The sequence below is a fragment of the Castor canadensis genome, chromosome 2, assembly GCF_047511655.1.
Source record: "Castor canadensis chromosome 2, mCasCan1.hap1v2, whole genome shotgun sequence".
NCBI lineage: Eukaryota > Metazoa > Chordata > Mammalia > Rodentia > Castoridae > Castor > Castor canadensis.
The window spans coordinates 83,038,737-83,056,677 of NC_133387.1; the positions used below are offsets into that span (position 1 = coordinate 83,038,737).

Genomic DNA, 17,941 nt, shown 5'->3' on the forward strand with positions numbered 1-17,941 from the left:
CTCAAGGGAAAGGAACGAAACCTTGGTTTCTTTCATCCCTGGCCCACAATACTCAAACAGAACTGCACTCTGTATGCTGTGGGCACCCCACATATATAGACTGAAAATCTTCCATCAGTTGAAAGGGTAAGTAAATAAGACGTGTTCCCTGAACTTACATCAGGAACACAGAATGAGCTGTGAAAAGGTCTCTTATCCCTAAAACACATCCCATCCTTCATGCAGTTACTGCAAATAACTATGTCTTTGGAACAGACACAGGAGACATAAAGCCCCCCCAAAAAGGGCTGTAGGGTTTGATTTAATTCCAGTTGGTTCTGAAACATGTGGGCAAGCAGTGATAATGTGAAGGTTGTTGACAGGCCAACATCTGAGGTAAAAATGATAAAGCATTCTAGAATTTTCTGATAAAGGTTTCACTGTCACATTGCCCTTATTTTAGGCTTACTGTTTGATATGACGGGCCCAATTGAAGAGTTTTTACATCATGTACTTCCAAATTTAATATGGACTTCTTTTTTTTTTTTAAGATGGACTTTTATATTTTTGGCAGCCCATGGGTTGAACTCAGGGCCTCTCAATAGCTAGGTAGGTGCTCTACCACTTGAGCCCTTAAGATGGACTTCTGAAGTGTTCCGTTTTCAGCACCATTCCACCCATTAAGGAATGTCAGTAATTTGCTGTAATCAACTTAGACACACTACACATTGTCATTTGAAATTCTCCTACTTCCAAGGTTTGTTTAAATGAGGGACCAAGTAAATTTCAAACCAATATTTTAATTTTATTTTGCAGTGCAAGGCAGCCTGTATGCTACATAAGCACTCTACCACTAAGCTACATTCATAGTCCCTAAACTTAAAAAATTATTATTTTGAGACAAGGTTTTGCTAAATTGCTAAAGGTTAGCCTTGAACTCTCAATCCATCCACCTCACTATCTCAAGTAGCTAATACAGGTATGCACCACCACACCTGCTCTCAAAATATTCAAAGCTCATTTTACCACTGAGCTACACCCACAGCCCAGAATCCTTTTTTTTTTTTTGGCATTACTGTGCTTGTGAGGCAGGTACTCTACCACTTAAGCCATGCCTTCAGCCCTTTTTGCTTTGGTTGTTTTGGAGATAGGGCCTCACTTTTCACCCAGGCCAGCCTGGACTAAGAGCCTCCTATTTTAAGCTTCCTGCCACTGAGATGCCAGGCATGCACCAATGCACCCAGCTATTGGTTGACATGGAGTCTCACAGACTTTTTTGTCCAAGCTAACCTCAAACCATCATTGTCCTGTTCTCAACCTCCCAAATAGCTAGGATTATAGGTATGAGCCAACAGTGCCTGGTTGCTTTTTTTTTTTTGGGACAGTACTGGGAGTATGAACCTAGGTCTTTGTGCTTGCCAGGCAGGCAATGTCACTCAAGTCATGCCCCTAGCCCTTTTTGCTCTGAAGTATATTTCAAATAGGGCTTCTCATTTACGCTGGGGCCAAGCCTGGACTGAGATCCTATTTCTGCTTCCTGCATAGCTGGGATGACAGGTATGTGCACACCACATCCAGCTTTTTATTGAGATGGGAAGTCTCAAACTTTTTGCCAAGGCTAGTCTTGACCTGCGATCCTCTAGAGTAGCTGATATTACAGGTGTGAGCCACCACACCCAGCAGTGCATTCTTAATAGTAACTTTTATATGCATTATAATCCTAATAAGTAATCCTAATAAGTATGCAGGATATATAGTAGTTCTATGTTTCAGATGAGGATACTGAGGCTCAGAAAGACCAAGTAAATTGTCCAAAAGAAGATAGCTGCAGCTCACCAATGGTTAGGCTGAAATTCAAATCCAGCTCACATGCCTCTAAAGCCCACGTTCCTCCTATGCTAGCGGCCTTCAAATTAACATCAGAAGGAAAGTATTAACTTTTTGTTGGCAGATATAAGATCTAAAGCCAAGGCTCAAAAGCTGAATAATGTGCTAAAATCAGATAGCCAAGACTAATGTCAAAGCCTGTGTCTTTGTCCTTGCTATCTATGTTGGTAAAAATCCATTAAAACCACTTCTCATGATGCCCCCGCTAAAGGAATATTAGTGCAATGAAAGCATCCTTTAACTCTTTGTCAAAATAAAAACACCTCTTTCACACTGAAACTAACATTCATAGAAGCAATATCATTTTCGTAAGACTCCCTGATTTTCTTCATTATCTCTTCCTCAGCTTTGGCACATGTTTCAACACTGCCTTTAACTGTAATGGTGCGTTCCGGATTATACAGCGTCAATTCCTGCAATCTGCAGATTGAAAAAGAGGGGAAAGAAAAGAATGGGAAATTACAGGAGGAAGACAGTTCATGGTAATTCAGCCACAGATGGCAAACTGCGAAGCCTGGCTTTACATAAATGTGAGTGGTCAGACATCATGGGAAATGAGATAGGACTCCAAGAACTGTAGGTGAGAAAAGAAAATATTTCTCCTATCCTCTCAATAAAAACCGCCAGGTATATGTAGTTTAAGGAGATCCAAGTTTCAAACATAGTTTATTTTTTCACCATTTTCACAATTTAACAGTGAACTGAAAAGGAATGATTAAAAGGATGTATAGTTTTAGTTGAAACCAACAGGTACATAACCTTTAGCAAGTATGTTCCTAGTCTGAACCAATCAATGCTAGACACAGCTGGCATTCTCATGCACTTGCATGTTCTGGATCACAAAGCAAGAAGAAAATGCATGGAAATATTTCCAAAAGGCAAACCAGAACTCATGTATCTAAACTTAGTTTTTTGCCTGTATTTTCAAAATGTAAAGTAGGCTGGAGGAAGTAAATCAATCCATTTTGACTGAACTATCTGAGGACACCTCAGCTGGTCAACAGTCTTGGGAAGACAAGCATGAGTACACAGATTGAAAAGATATGGTACGTTGGTACAGCCTGCTTCATACTCCTGCAATTGAAATTCTTATTTTACTGCTAGCAAAATGCTGCAGACTAATCTTGAGCCAGATGAATGGGATATTATTCCTTACCTTTCCCACAAACTTGCTACAAATGTAAACAATTACATAATAAAGAATATGAAGTCTAATACTATTAGACTACTTAAAGAAGTATGTAATTTTAATCTCCACTCTTGACCAAGCTCTGCCAAACATTTTGTTTTATAATTTTAATATTCTTTTTCAGAGAAATTCATCAATCTCTTTTCACCTTTTTGGATACTTTCACGGAAGCTAAGAATGGTCACTCCCAGGAAAAGAAAAACCTTTCAGTATAATTACAGAGCAGTCATGGACTCTAAGGACAGTAGTCATCCTCCAAATGACACACACCTTGCCAAGTTATCTGTAGTCTCTACACACACTGATTAGGGCTGGCCTGTGTAAACAGTATCAGGAAAATGGTAAGAATGTAACTTCTAGTTAGGGCACTGGTGACTCACACCTGTAATCCTACCTACACAGGAGGCAGAGATTGGGAGAGTAGCGGTTCTAAGCCAGCCCGGACAAATAGTTTGCAAGACCCTATCTTGAAAAACCCTAACAACAAAAACAGGGCTGGTAGAGTGGCTCAAGTGGTAGAACACCTGCCTAGCAAGCATGAGACCCTGAGTTCAAATCCTAGTACTGTAAAAAAAAAAAAAAAAGAAAAAGAAAAATTAACTTTTAGCTGGGTGTGGTGATGCAGGTCTGTAATCCCAGCTACTTAAGAGGCAAAGGCAAGAAGATTTCAAGTTCAAGGCCAGCTCAGGCAAAGTTAGGAAGACCCTATCTCAAAAACAAAACATACACAAAAGGTCTAGGGGATGACTCAAGTGGTAAGAGTACTTGCCCAGCAAGCGTAAGGGTCTGGGCTCAATCCTCAATACTGGGAGTAAAAGTGTAACTTCTGAGGCTCTGTCGTAACAGACACTGCAGCTTCTACTTGTTCTTTCTTGGGTCATTCCCTCTCACAGAAGGCTGCAGCCATACCCTGAGGGCACTCTGGAGAGGCCCTTGCGCTAAGGAGCGGGAAGCCTCCCACCAGCCAGCACCAACCTCACAGTGTTAGGAGACTGAGCCATAACCACCCAGCTAAGCTCTTCCTCAATTCCTGACCTACAGAAACTAGCTCAGCAATACATGTTCAGTATTGTCTTAAGCTGTGAAGTGTTAGAACAATTTGTTACGCAGCAAAGGATAACAAACTAGGCTTTACGTTCCAATTTTGGGAATAAACGTCAAAAAATTCCATTGAGACTTTAGCTAGAAAATGTGCATGCAAAGCATTTAGTTCTCCCTTCCTCTGTCATGAGAGAAGATAGCAATGCTTTCAATATCAATTAGAAACAGAAAGTAGCAGTGGACTGAGTTTGAGAAACAATGTCTAAGTGTAACAGGCCAGGCTAGCTGAAATAGCTTTGAAAAGGGAAAAGCTAAGCTTAATATAAAACACATGGCTTAAACACAGTGTTTGAAAGTTTTCTAAGTCAAAAGCAAAGCAACACTTACGGAGATATTGTGATTTTAGTGTCTGTGTCTTGTTCAATTTTTTTAAGGTTTCTTCCTTCTTTGCCAATAAGACGGCCTACAAAGTTATTGTGAGCTAAAATCTTCAAAGGGATCTCTTCTGTGCTGTAGATAGAAAAATGGTCATAAAATCAGGGAAAGCAAACCTACTCTCAAATAAAAAGACTACTCATTCATTAAACATTTACTTCCGACCTGCTGTATAGGTAGTGTTGTGCGAGGTGCAGTTTAATACATGCTGACAGACAGCCTACATTGTAGCAATGCATGGATAGAGAGGATGAAGAGGGTGAAAAAACACAAGTATTTGGATAAGAGTTAATTTTTAAAAGTTTTTTTTTTTTCTTCATTTCAGGGAATATCTACTCAGTGACAGGTTCTCTTACTCATATCCGTATTCCTAAATGCCTAACACCAGAATACAATATACAAAATAATGCAATCTTAACATAAACTTTAAAATACATACCCGGAGATACATGCATAATTTACAGAAGGAAACAGAAGAAACTCAACAGTGGCTGCACGCTGGGGGATGGTGTAAGAACAAGAAATGGGGAGCTTTCACTCTACATTCTACACCTAAGTCAAATGCATATCACAGTTTAAAAATGTCATTAGGGTTATCAAATGGGGGTTTCTTTCTTATTTTTCTCTATACTAAAACAGTTACCTTCCTATAACACAGTACCCACATATAACACCTGTTATTATAACATGTTTAGTGGGCTCTATAAATTTTGTATTGATGATGAGGTCCCCAGGCTGACTCTAGAGCCCTATTCTGGATTCTGCTTTCAGTGCAGCACTGCTCTATATAATAAAAGCAGCACAGAACCCAGCCTCCACTCAAAGTCCCTACGGAGGAGATATTAGGAGTTCTAATCTACAACACCCAAGTAAATCTCCAGTTTACCTTACTAGAACAGAATTGGGACTTCCTCAAGTCCACACTCCCTGCTGTTTGGGGGGAAGGGTGAGAGCTAAGCAGAAGATAGGAACAGAGGTCCTACAGTGTCTGAGTAAAGGACCAGTGTGGATTTTGGGCCCCTGTCCAGAAAAACTCCCACAGTACTTCTTGGTTCTAGGTTGGCTTCCTACGTCCCCCCCAGTAGCCTTCTACAGCTAGACTTCTCTTCCCCACCATCATTCACTCAAGTCACATCCAAACATGAATGAAAATGAAGTATTTAAACATCTAAGAGACTTGTGCTCACACCAAATCAATAAATGCCACATACTGTCACTCATCAGGATACCACTTTCCCGTTTGTTGTGCAAATTCCTAAGAGCTGTGTCATACAAATCTAAAATAGAATAGCACTGAAAACTCTTTCACAGGTTAACCTCTTTACTCACAATTTTATATCTTGCGCTTCCTTATGCATAATCTCCAGAATAGACTTACAAGCCGCTGAGGTGCCTTCAGGAGTAGAGAGGATAGTAATTGACTTCTCAGCAGCCCCTGCATTCTCTTTGCGATGAACATCAATTCTGAGAGTAGAAACAGGCAGAAAGAAAAATGAGAACCATAAGCATGTAATCACAATAGAGTGTGGAACTACCAACTGCAAAGTCATGAGAATTCTGGGGAAAAGTGGATGATTCATTTCCCTCAAGAGCAGAAACTCCTAACAAGCCAGGAATAGTGATGACTTAGAGCAAATTTTAATTTCAGGAATACTCCCCTCTTTCCTCAACCGAAGCAAGGACATCTTTTCATTCTGCCCAAGCTGCCATAGAACAAACATCTCATGTCAGAGACAGATTCAGACAAAAGGTTTTCTTCTACTCAAAAACAGGAGCTGGAATGCCTGCCAAGAGAGCTACCTGGAATTCCACAAGCCAGGTTGAACAAATTATTCTTCACAAAATATCCAGTAGGCATTGGATGAGCAGATTTCATTCATCTCCTGTTTACTAGATTCTTTCCGTATTTTGCTTCCTTGATAGCAAAAAGTTCTCAAATAAACAGTGATGGGAATGGAACCAAGAGATGGATGACACGTCTACTTCAAAGAAAAGCAAATGGCCAGTAAGCTCAAATGATGCTTGAATCTACTACAATTATATGCATGCCGATTAAAACAAGATGGCATTTTCTTATAGACCAGATAGTCTGAGGTGGAAAAAAAGCACTATCGGTGAGATGAAGGGTAATGGGGAGCACCCATACTCTTGGAGAGAGTAGGTAGCAAATGCTCAGAATTTGTCAAAAGTAAAATGCTTATCACCTTTGTACCCAATAATTCTACTTCCTAGACTGGTGATCTATCTTCTGAATATGCCCTTTAGTTAATCCTCTTCTTTTTTTTTTTTTTTTTTTGAGGGAAAGGGTCTTACTTATTGTAGCTCAGGCTGAACTCACAATCCTCCTGCCTCAGTCTCCCAAATGCTGGGATTACCACACCTGGCTCCAAGAATTCTTCTTGTAACATTTTCTACAAATACAGTCTCAAATGTGGGCCCAAAGTGGTATTCCTCGCACTTGGCAGTACTAAGATTTTAGGCCAGATTCATTCTTTCCATGGACGGCTTGTCCTGTGCATTGTAGGGTGTTCAGTCACATCCTGGGCTCCACCTACTACATGCCAATAGCACATGGTTCACCCACTTGTGATAACCAAAAACGACTCTAGACACCACCAAACATTCACTGGGGAAACCACTCTGCTTGAGAATGTTTGGCATAGCAATGTTCACTGGAGCACATTTCTAATAGATAGAAAAAGTGGAATTATCTTTATGATGCCCATTAGGAAGAGATGGTTAAATAACAGTGTCTTATCATACAGGTGTTTTTCTTTGTTTACAGTGCCACGGAGCCAACCCAGGGCCTTGACATGCTAGGCAAGAGCTCTACCACTGATCTACATACACCCCCAGTCCAGCTTTCTGCTACTGTTTCTTTTTTCTTTTGTTTGTTTGTTTTTGTTTTTTGGTGGTACTGGGGTTTGAACTCAGGGTCTTATGCTTGCTAGGCAAAAGCTCTACCACTTGAGCCACTCCGCCAGCCCTTTTTGTTTGGGGTTTTTTCAAGATAGGGTCGCATGAACTACTTACCTGGGCTGGCCTTGAACTGCGATCCTCTTTCAGCTACTTTTAAAATGTGGTAAAGTAACATATACTAACATATAGTAAGCAGTCCATTATCTTGTGTGAAAAAAAAGTGCAGTATAGATGTTTTTTAAAAAGTTGCACATTCAGCTGGGTGCTTGTGGCGCACGTTTATAATACCAGCTATTGAGGAGGCAGAAATCAGGAGGATCGTGGTTCAAAGCCAGCCTGGGCAAATAGTTCCCAAGACCCTATCTCAAAAAAACCTACCATGAAAAAAGGGCTGGTGGAGTGGCTCAAGGTGCAGGCCCTAGTTCAAACCCCCACCAAAAAAAAAAAGTTACATGTTAATAGATGCAAAGAACAAAGCCAATAAAGATATGCTTCCAAATTAATAATGACTAATTCAAGAATGAAATGAACCATAAACTCTTACTTGCAATTTGCATATTTGTGTATTTTGAGTTATTTTCTATTGTTTAAAAAGCTTGTGAAACAATTACCCCAAAATGTGTGTTTGGGGGAAAATTAAGTACTTGTTGAGTTCCTTTAGCTCTTTGGGACAAGTAACCATGAAAATGACCACTTTATCATGCCAATTAAACCAAGGTTTGAACTTTCTTAAATGTTTGGTGGAAAACCGAAGATTTTCTGCAGCAGTAAAACCTGTAACTACAAATAAGGGTAATATAGAAATTAAACATATAAGGGGTACCAAGAAATAATAACAAAATATCTTAGATTATAGTTCCAATCCTAGGGCCCATCTTCCCAACCCATTTGAAAACCCAGTGACTGTCAGTCACGTTAATACGCCCTCCTTCAGTGTATTTCCATCCTGTCACTGTGCTGAGAACTGCTAACCTCTGACTCCCTGAGAGAAAGAGATGTTACTCTGGTGATTAAGGTGGCCCCCTGAGACCATTCCAGAAACACAGGTTCTGATAATGATTAATTTTAATGGCAAGAGGAATTAAATCCACTGGATAGAGCTCTACAGAGAAATCATCAGATGTAACCAAAACTTCTTCCCTTCTTTTCTAACCCCTATCTTCCTGCTTTAAGTGAAACAAATGGTACAATTTAAGTCACAGCTCTTCATGTGACAAGGAAATGAGTAGCTCAAAAGGAACAACTCTAATCTGTCACAAGACGAAGGGAAACCATGTAATCAGTTCCTGCAGGTAATGATAGATCAAGGGAAGCAATAAGTTCTTAAATTATAAGATTAAAGCCAGGCAAACTCATCTAGATTATGATTCAATTGTCTTCCCAACCCTCTATATTATGAGGCCAGGGACAGTAATTTTGGATCCAGCCCCAATGTCTCCTGCTTCAATGCAGAGGAAGTCAGCGTATGATGTCACAGCAGCAACACGGACATGCAACTGCTTTGTGTGGGGGTGGGGGTCTGCATGAAAAATGGGTCAGCCAGTTCAGTGCAGACAGGGTACCTATGCTGAGTGTGAGTACCTCCTAGACCTGGTGGAACACACATACACACACACAGAGCAAGGTAGACACAGCCCATAGTTCTAGTCTCCAAAGGAACAGCACGACTCATTCCTCAGATGCACAAAATCCTTTTCCTTACTAAATTTAAGAGGCAAAATAATCTGTAAGTCCAAGGCTTACAGAATGACACTGTTTATACAACCTCATCCCTCGTACATGCCCAGGCTCTTCAGGAAATATGGTAGGCACAAGGGCCAGGGATGTGCCTTGAAGCACTCTTCAAAGGGAAATGGAGAGAGTTCTTCACCAAGGTTCTTTGGGTCAAAATATCCAAACACTGCACAGCAATATGGTTTAGAAGGTAAAAACAGCCAATATATAATGCACTGAGGCTTCCAAATTAAGAAAGTGTCTAAGATCTATGCAAAGGGCTTCAAACATTAACTCACACGGTCACTGCACTCACCTGGCAAATGCAAGAGCCTTCTGTGTGTTCACCAATGGACTCAGCACTGGACTATTGTGATAAAGGAAAATCAATAGTTCCCATTTCCTACTGGTGAACAGAGATCTTCCAATCCCTTAAAACCCGACAGCTACTTGGCAAGTGCGAGTTCCAGGCCAGCCCAGGCAAGTGCCAGATCCAGGCCATCTCAACAAAAATAGTGGAACGGGTAGAAGGGGGAATGAGGGAGAATGATGAAGGGGGTGAATCTAAGTAAAATATATTGTAAGCACATATGAAAATGCCACAACGTATCCACCCTATAAACTATTATATGCAAATAAAAAATTAAAAGAGAGAACTGGGCCTAGTGAGGTATGCCTGTCAGCCAAGCTAAATGGCATAAGATTATGGTTCAGACTGGTCCTGGGCAAAAATGTGAGACAACATCTCAAAAATAACCTAAGCAAAAAGGGGTGACAAAGCTATCAAACAACATCCTCAAGAAAAATCCATTCTAACTTCATGATCTAATCACAAGATAAATTTAGATTGTAAGATGAGCAAGACTTTACTGAAGTAAGCCAAAACTGAAAAACCATGTCTGTTCTGATGACACAGATGAAGTGGACTGGACCTGGAAAACTCCCAAAGCACTTAAGGATGTCAGGGAAGAGGGAGTGAGGCAGAGAACAATCTAGAAACTGCCCTTTTGTCTGTCAGGGCCTTTCCCACCAGAAGAGGATCAGGTATCATTTATTTTCTATTCATGTGTGAAAATTCAAGGTTCCCTTTGAGGTTTTATACAAATGAACACTAAGATATAAAATCACAAGGGTTTTTTTCCCTCTCACATTGGCAAATACTGTAAAAGAGAGTTCCTAACCTTTGTTCAGAAGGGTACCAAGTTCCAGCACAACACACTATTGCTAAGATTTGAAGAGGAAGACATGAACAACCATCACACACTCAGTAAGGCATACTCACTTCGACTGGGTCTGTTTGGTGATGTTCCGAATGGTGGCACCTTCTTTTCCTATAATGGCTCCAACGAACTGGGTGGGAACCAGCAGGCGCAGAGGCAAGTCACATGGTTTCTGCTTGGATCCTGATCCTGGAGACCCCTGCCGGGATGAGCCCCTCTGCCCAGGCCCACGGCGCCCTCGGAGCGGCTGCGAGGGGTTCTGCTGGGTGGCCGTTTCATCAGGGATGTAGGCAACTTTCAAGGTGAAGTTCTCTAACTGGAATCCATTCAGTTTATCTAAGGCTCTAGAAGTTTACAAAGGGCAGGAGGTAGGGGAAAGGGAAAGTGGGTATGACAAATCTTTCAACAAAGCAGCACTTAGAATTATTAGCTCCAACACTTCTGAGTAAAGCAAACAGCAAACCCAAACACACATGATCTCACAACCCATCCAAGCTTTTCTTTAAAGTCCACACAGGGAGAAAAAGGGCTGACCAGTCCTAAAGAGAACGTATTTGCCATCTGCAAATGAAAAATAGAAAGTAAAAAAAAATTTTTTTTTTTTTCAAACTCATGATTTAAACCCAGGAGGTTGGTAATAGCTTAGAAATCCCCAAAGAGCATGAGAGAACTAAATAGGCTAGTCTTCCCCTGGCTAGTGTTTCAAATCAGAATGGAAAAAGACATTAATTAATTCATCCTCTAATACAAATGCTTAGAACATTTAAAGAATCAGTGGATAAACATCTCTAGATCATTTACATGAGACTGATAGAATTTAATACTTAGGACAGTCAATCATCCAATAAAATTTTAGTACCTTATTATGACCCAGCACGAGAAAACAGTCACTCCTGATTTTATAGGCTTTAGGATCCGACTTGGGACAGAGAGGCAGGGAAGTAATGAGGGAGAAAGAGAAAGAGAAGGAAATAGGGAAGCCAATTTTCATCTGTCCATCACATCATGTATCTTCTCGGGGAGAATCGTGAGCTTTTTTTTATTGCACTTTTCAATGTTACATTTATATGGAAATGTTTTAGTTATACTCCAGTTCTTAAGCACACATCTCAGTGAGTTTTCACAAGGTGAACACACACAGACAGATCTAGAACTAGCACACCACCAGAAAGCCCCACCAACACCTCCTTCCAGTAATTACCCCTTTCCTAGACTTCTAATGCCACGATTAACTTTTCCTATTTTTAAATTCTATGCAAGTATGTGTGTGTCCTTGCACCATGCACTCTCATGTCTCAATCTTTTACTTAGTTTTTAAGACTCATCCAAATTGCTGTGTTCTACTTAATCTACATATGTAAAAGGAAGAAAATTCAATAATAAATTGCTTTAGGATATATTACTAAGATTTCAGATGCACATGTAATCACACACACCTTTTGGGCTAGAAGTATGGCTCAAGTGCACAAGGCCCCGAGTTCAATCCCCAGTACCATCCAAAATTTTTAAAAATAAGTAAATAAAATCTAACACCTGTTTACTCCCCAAAGACAACAAAATATAAAACAAGAAAGGCCCCATGTTTTTCCTAGGCCTCTCAGATTCCATTCTAATAGGCTCCCGAGTTCAGTCCACACAGACTGTTTTTTAAGGAAAACAGGCATGAAATTCTGTCTTTGGCTGCTCCAATGTGGTCATTTCTGGCTTGAGTGTATACACTCATGTCTTTATTTGAAGATCTACTTTTACCTCTTAGACAGACAGAGGAGACAAAAAAGGAGATGGGCTTAGCACCACAAAGGCACTGAGCACCTGGAATGGAAGACAGGCAGACACGAAGGCTCACTGGCATCCTCACACTCGGCACTGTGCCCTTCTGCCTCACTTCAATCCCCTGTCCTACGTTTCCAGGAACATGAATGAACCCTTATTGTCAAAGACCTCAGTCATGCAGAAATACGGGAGGAACAAGAAAGGGTTCCGTCATGACCAACAGTCCTGAGGCCCTTCCCAGCGCTGCTATTAACTGTGACACCTCTGCAAATGGACCAGTCCTTCCCACACTTGGCCAGCATGTGGCCATGTGCAGGAGTTTCCTCAAAAGCCCAAATGGGGTCACAATGCACACTGTTCTGTGGTTGGCTGTCGTCACACAAGTATTTAAAGATGACAAACAGGCAAATACTTGTTTCCAATGACCTGATGACAGACCCTAAACACAGTTCTTTTCTTTCCCATGCTCCCCTTTTTTAAGGGACTGTGGATTAAAGATCCTAAAATATTTTGCTTACTTCTGTAAGAAAACAACAACTGAGAAATTTTACTAATACTTATGATGAGTATTTATGAAAGGAGGAGGGGCTGGAGGAGTGGCTAAAGTGGTAGAGCACCTGCCTCGTAAGCATGAGGCCCTGAGTTCAAATCCCAGTGCTGCCAAAAAAAAAAAAAGTTGAAGATGTAGGAACTTCAGCCAAGTTTCTCCTGACCTCTTGGAAGGTCAGGAGAAAAAGATTCTTTCAAAAAGTCTGGGCCCAACAAGAGAATCGACTACATCTGTAGGCATATAAAGGTTATATCCTTTCCCATTATAAAACCAAGTACTGCCGGGCACTCATGGCCCACACCTGTAATCCTAACTACTCAGGAGGCAGAGATCAGGAGGATCGTGGATCAAAGCCAGTCCAGGCAAACTGTTCAAGAGACCCTATCTTGAAAATACCCAACATGAGAAAAGGGTTGGTGGAGTGGTTCAAGTGTTTAGAGTGCATGCCTATCAAGAGTAAAGCCCTGAGTTCAGATTCCAGTACTGCCCTCCCCCACCAAAAAAAAAAAAAACGAAACAAAAAAACCCAGATTCTCACACTCAGGAGGTAGAGTCCCATTACCCAGTGCACAGTCTGGATCCCAGTGGTTCCAAACTCAGGCTGCTCCAGGTAGAGAGCAGACAGCCCCAACTGTGTGTACCCGGCTAACCAACTAAGCAAAGTTCCCAACTCCGCAAGCCCCAGTGCACCAAACTTGGCCATAGCTGAAAAGGCAGAGAGGATCAACCCAACAGCAGAACAATGGCTTCCTCACAACCAAAGATCCTTAGTTTCTCATTTTTCAAATCAACTGCTGAAACCTTCTATGCCCACAGTTTCATATCTACTAAGTTCATGAGAAAATTATAAAATATTTTCTCCAAGTCTACTGTAGCTACAAGACACGAGATGAACAGTTACTATAATTATTCAAAGCATGCACTACTCAACTCTGCTCTGATGCTATTTCAAGTCATTCAGAAGATCTGAGTAATTTTACTGGTGGATAGCACTTAATTGTATTACTAAGAAGTTTACTGGGATGGCGAAAAAGGCCTTGATAAAATAGGTAATTCTATCTGAGGAACAGGGGTGGGAGAGAAGTAAATTGAGACCTAGAAAAGTTAAACTTTCCCAGAGATCTGAATAGTAAAAAAGAAAAAGAGTGTGGATGACCAGAAATGAGCTTTCTAGTCCTGCTTCAACACTAAGTAACCACGGTAACCTCAAAAAGGTCATTTTCCTGCCTCACCTCTAGAACTGAGACGACGGAACTTATGGTCTCTCTGCATTCTCAGCTTCCAAGTCTGAAGTTTATGGGTCTTGTGCAAACTAAGCACGTGCTCCACCATGAAATGCACCCCCAAGCCCTATAAAGTCTCCTTCTTCTTATTCTGCAGCGTCACAACTGTGTAACAAGTAGACCCTTGCAAGATGAGATTCGGCCATAGTTAAAAAGTAGCAAGCTCAGTTCTCTCCTTGTGCCACTCCAAAGTTTGAATGTCCCCAATAAAATTCCTGTTGAAATTTAATCCCCGCTGTGAGGTATTAAGAGGGTAGAAACAATCTGTGGAATTTGGAGATGGGACCTCTGGGAGATAATTAAGGTTAAATGAGGCCACAAAGGTAGGGCCCTAGTCCAATGGAACTGTGCTTTACGCTTGCAGAGCAGGTGCTCCACCACTGGACTCACGTCTCCAGTCCTGGGAGTAGAGACTTGAGCTTGACATGTTAAGTTCTATGCAGCCGCAGGACTCTACCAGAGTCCCCACTAGCAGAAAGGCCCTCAGCAAATCTGGAACTTCCCAGCCTTCGGAACTGTGGCCAAGTAAATCTTTATCCTTTGTAAATTACTCAGTGTGGATTACTTAGAGATAGCTACAGGAAACAGACCATGACAAAGAATAGAGGTTGATATACAAAACTCAGCACTAATTATAAAAAATGCTGTAATACTATTGCAAGGATGCAGCTAAAGAAAATAACTATGGACACAGCCCAGTTATTTACCTACAAAGGGCTTCATGACTAAACTGACTCTAAAAGCAAAACAAAATGGCTCAAGTGGTAGAGAATCTGCCTAACAAGCATAAGACCCCCGAGTTCAAACCACCAGGCAAAAAAAAAAACATTAAAAAGCAAAACAACAACAAAGGCAAAAACCCCATACCACATCTACAAAAAAACCCCAAAAGCAAAGCTACTGAGTGTTAGAGATGTAGCTTAGGAGTAGAGTGCATGCTTAAGATGTTCAAGCCCCGAGTTTGATCCTCAGTACCAAAAAAAACAAAACCAAAACAGCTACACACACCTTAGATGCACAGCAGAGAGCTGGATGAATGAACTATGACAAGGATGAAATACTACATAGTGGATACAAACCATGAAGTGGGTACAAAGTACAAATACACTTTGTGAAAAACACAAAAGTTTGCATAATGATCCAATTTCCAAAGTTATGGTGCATGGGACAAAGTCAATGAATCCAAATGGCAAATGTAAGAGTGGCTATCTCTAAACAGAAAGAACGTCCTCCCTCCCTTTTTTCTGTCATTTTGTTTATTTTTTGAGTAAATGTCTTGCTAGTAGCCGAGGTGAGACAGGAACTTGCAATCCTCCTGTCTCGGCCTCCCAAATGCTATGATTCTATTTCTTGTTCCATAATAAATCTACCTATACAAATTTTAAAGTCTAAATGAGAACTTCCTCCCTATAGCCATGAGCCAAGTTGCTTTGAACACTTCTAACCATAACTACGTTTGCCTAACACAGATCCTCACACTGATGTAAAAGTACCACAAGAACAGCTTCAAAGCACAAGCATACCTCTTCTAACAAAAATAAACTTTACAAGTAAGAACCATAAAGGAAAGAAAGCATAAGAACTACATGTCTACACGTTCTACAGGGCTGTTTCTTTATCACACATGACAAATTCTCCAAAGAGCACTATCAGTCCCCTCACCTTCATCTTTCCCAGTACTGGGGATTTGAACTCATACTTGCTAGGCAAGTGCTCTACCCACCTAAGCCACATCCCAGTCTAGTCCTTTGACTACTTTATCTCAGCATCTCTGTGACAGCGAAGGAAGTAGGCAACCCAGAGCCTCAGGCTCTCTTGATCTGAGTACATCCACCAAACACAAACTTTACTTTGTAATGATATTTAAGTGTTTACTGTTTTTATTAATTTCATTGTCTTAATAATTTAGTAATTCAAGACAAGCTTAAAACAAAAGTTCTGTATTTTCAATGAGTAGTGAGCTATGAAGCTTTGCTTTTCTTAGCCACAAGGTGGCAGGAATTACCATGAAAATTCTGTTTTAGAGACAGCATGTTTGAGGGATCCTCTTAAGAGTGGCAAGCAACGCCCCTTACGTAGCAAGAGGTGGTGGCTTCAAACACTTCACCTGGATGCCTCGCTCCTCACCATCAGTGGTCAGCTATCACTTAAGTGCAGTGTACTAAACAACAGAGTACCACCAGCAGCGCTGAGACATGCTCAGAAAATACATAATAGCTGCAACCTTTGGAGCTCGTACCCCCGTCCAGGCATTTTAAGTAGTCTTGGGCTGGAACTCGGAGCTCCAGCATGCTAGGCAAGTGCTGCATCACTGAGCTCCATCCCCAGCCCTTGTGATAAGTGTCTTAGAGGTATCACCTTAGCTCCTCCACGGCCCCATGGGCTAAAGACTTTAATGATTCCCATTTCAGAGATGGAAGTGAAGCATAACACATTAACTTGACCAAAATCACAGAAAACTGGTAACAAGTCCAGTCCAGGCGACTGGACTCTGAAATGAAGCCTCTAAACTCTTAAGTTTCTACTCACATTTCACAAGCACATCCCAGTCACAAAGACTTCCAAGCAGCAAATGCAAACAAGAAAGAGTTCAACTAAGAACTTCAATGCAGGGACTGGCAGAGTGGCTCAAGTAGTAGAGTGCATGCCTAGTAAGCATGAAGCCCCGAGTCCAAACCCCAGTGTCACACACACAAAAAAGGCTACTTGACTCAGGCAGGTACTAAATGTTAGGTGTTCCCTCTCCAAATTCTCTGATTTCATCAGTGGGAGGCGCATGATTGAGGACAAAGGCTTTGCCTTTATCACTGACAGCCTGGAGCTAAGTGACTGAATATTAGAGTAAGAGTTAGCATGACTTCCCTAACTGAAGTTACTTACTTACCTAATCACACAGTTCCTACCCAACAGACTTCCCCTCCTCCTTTGCTACCACTAAGCCCTGCCAGTCTCAAAGTTATTTACTCTGTGGTGAAGTTGTTCTCATGCTTCTTCAAAGGTATGTAAGGTTGTATTTCCATGTTTTTCTTGCTAACCTCATATAAGTTTTCTTCCTCATTACTGTAGCACTAGGATTTGAACTTGCTAAGCAAGTGCTCTACCAATTGAACCTCTAGCCCATTTTTTCCCGACAAGTTATTTTTTTGGATAGAGACTTGTATTCTTGCTTGGGACCAGCCTCAGGATCCTCGTACCTATGCCTCACAGCATAGCTGACATCACAGGCACATGTCACCATATCTGTCTTGTTGACTGAGATGGGATCTTACTGTTTCTGTAGGCTGACCTCAAACCCAGTTCCTCCTGATCCCCACCTCCCAAGTAGCTGGGACTATAGGCATGAGCCGTCATACCCGGCTCATGTAAGTTTTCAATAAAACAAGTAGGACAAGTCTCTGACAATCTCTAAATATCCTTGGGTTTAACCATGTATTATACCATATTTTCCATCCAGTAAGGACTTGACTCTACCAAGTATTCAATTTAGATCTTTTCTGTAAAGAATAAAATATGTGAGACAAATGGAGCTTCTGCATTTTCACTACCCTCACACTTTTTTACCTCCCAATCTGCTGAGGGTCCGAAGGGTGATTTTCTTGGTCTTCTTATGTGATATAGAACAAAATTTGTTAAATATCAATTAAGCAAACCACAATTTCCCTAATGTCTTAGACCGCATATGAACTGTGAAAAAAATTAATGAAGGAAGGATACAAATAGAAAGAAAAATAAAAACTTAAACATATTAGAAGCCTTCAGGGTCACTTATGAGAGAAATGAAAGTTAATGGGATACCACTTTTTATCTACTAGACTGGCAATTGATAAAGCTGTACATTGGGCAGAGTATGGAGAAAGATCGGTGGAAATTTACAGTACTCTGAGCTCTCCAAAGGATAACAAGGTAAAAACTGCAATTCTCCTTCTAGGAATTTATCCAATAGAGACACACA

The 17,941-nt window shown here is 41.0% G+C and overlaps 1 protein-coding gene across 3 annotated transcripts in view; it reads right to left on the minus strand.

The window, feature by feature from the left end:
* Window positions 1-17,941, minus strand: part of Igf2bp3 (insulin like growth factor 2 mRNA binding protein 3) — a 111,742-nt gene that overhangs the window by 24,140 nt on the left and 69,661 nt on the right. For all 3 annotated transcript variants that reach the window (XM_074065149.1, XM_020184400.2, XM_074065150.1), the window contains exons 6-9: window positions 10,446-10,727; window positions 5,861-5,995; window positions 4,484-4,606; window positions 2,151-2,286 (exon numbers count right to left, since the gene is read on the minus strand). In XM_074065149.1, coding sequence (XP_073921250.1) covers window positions 2,151-2,286; window positions 4,484-4,606; window positions 5,861-5,995; window positions 10,446-10,727 — 676 coding nt within the window. The remainder of the gene's footprint in view (window positions 1-2,150; window positions 2,287-4,483; window positions 4,607-5,860; window positions 5,996-10,445; window positions 10,728-17,941) is intronic.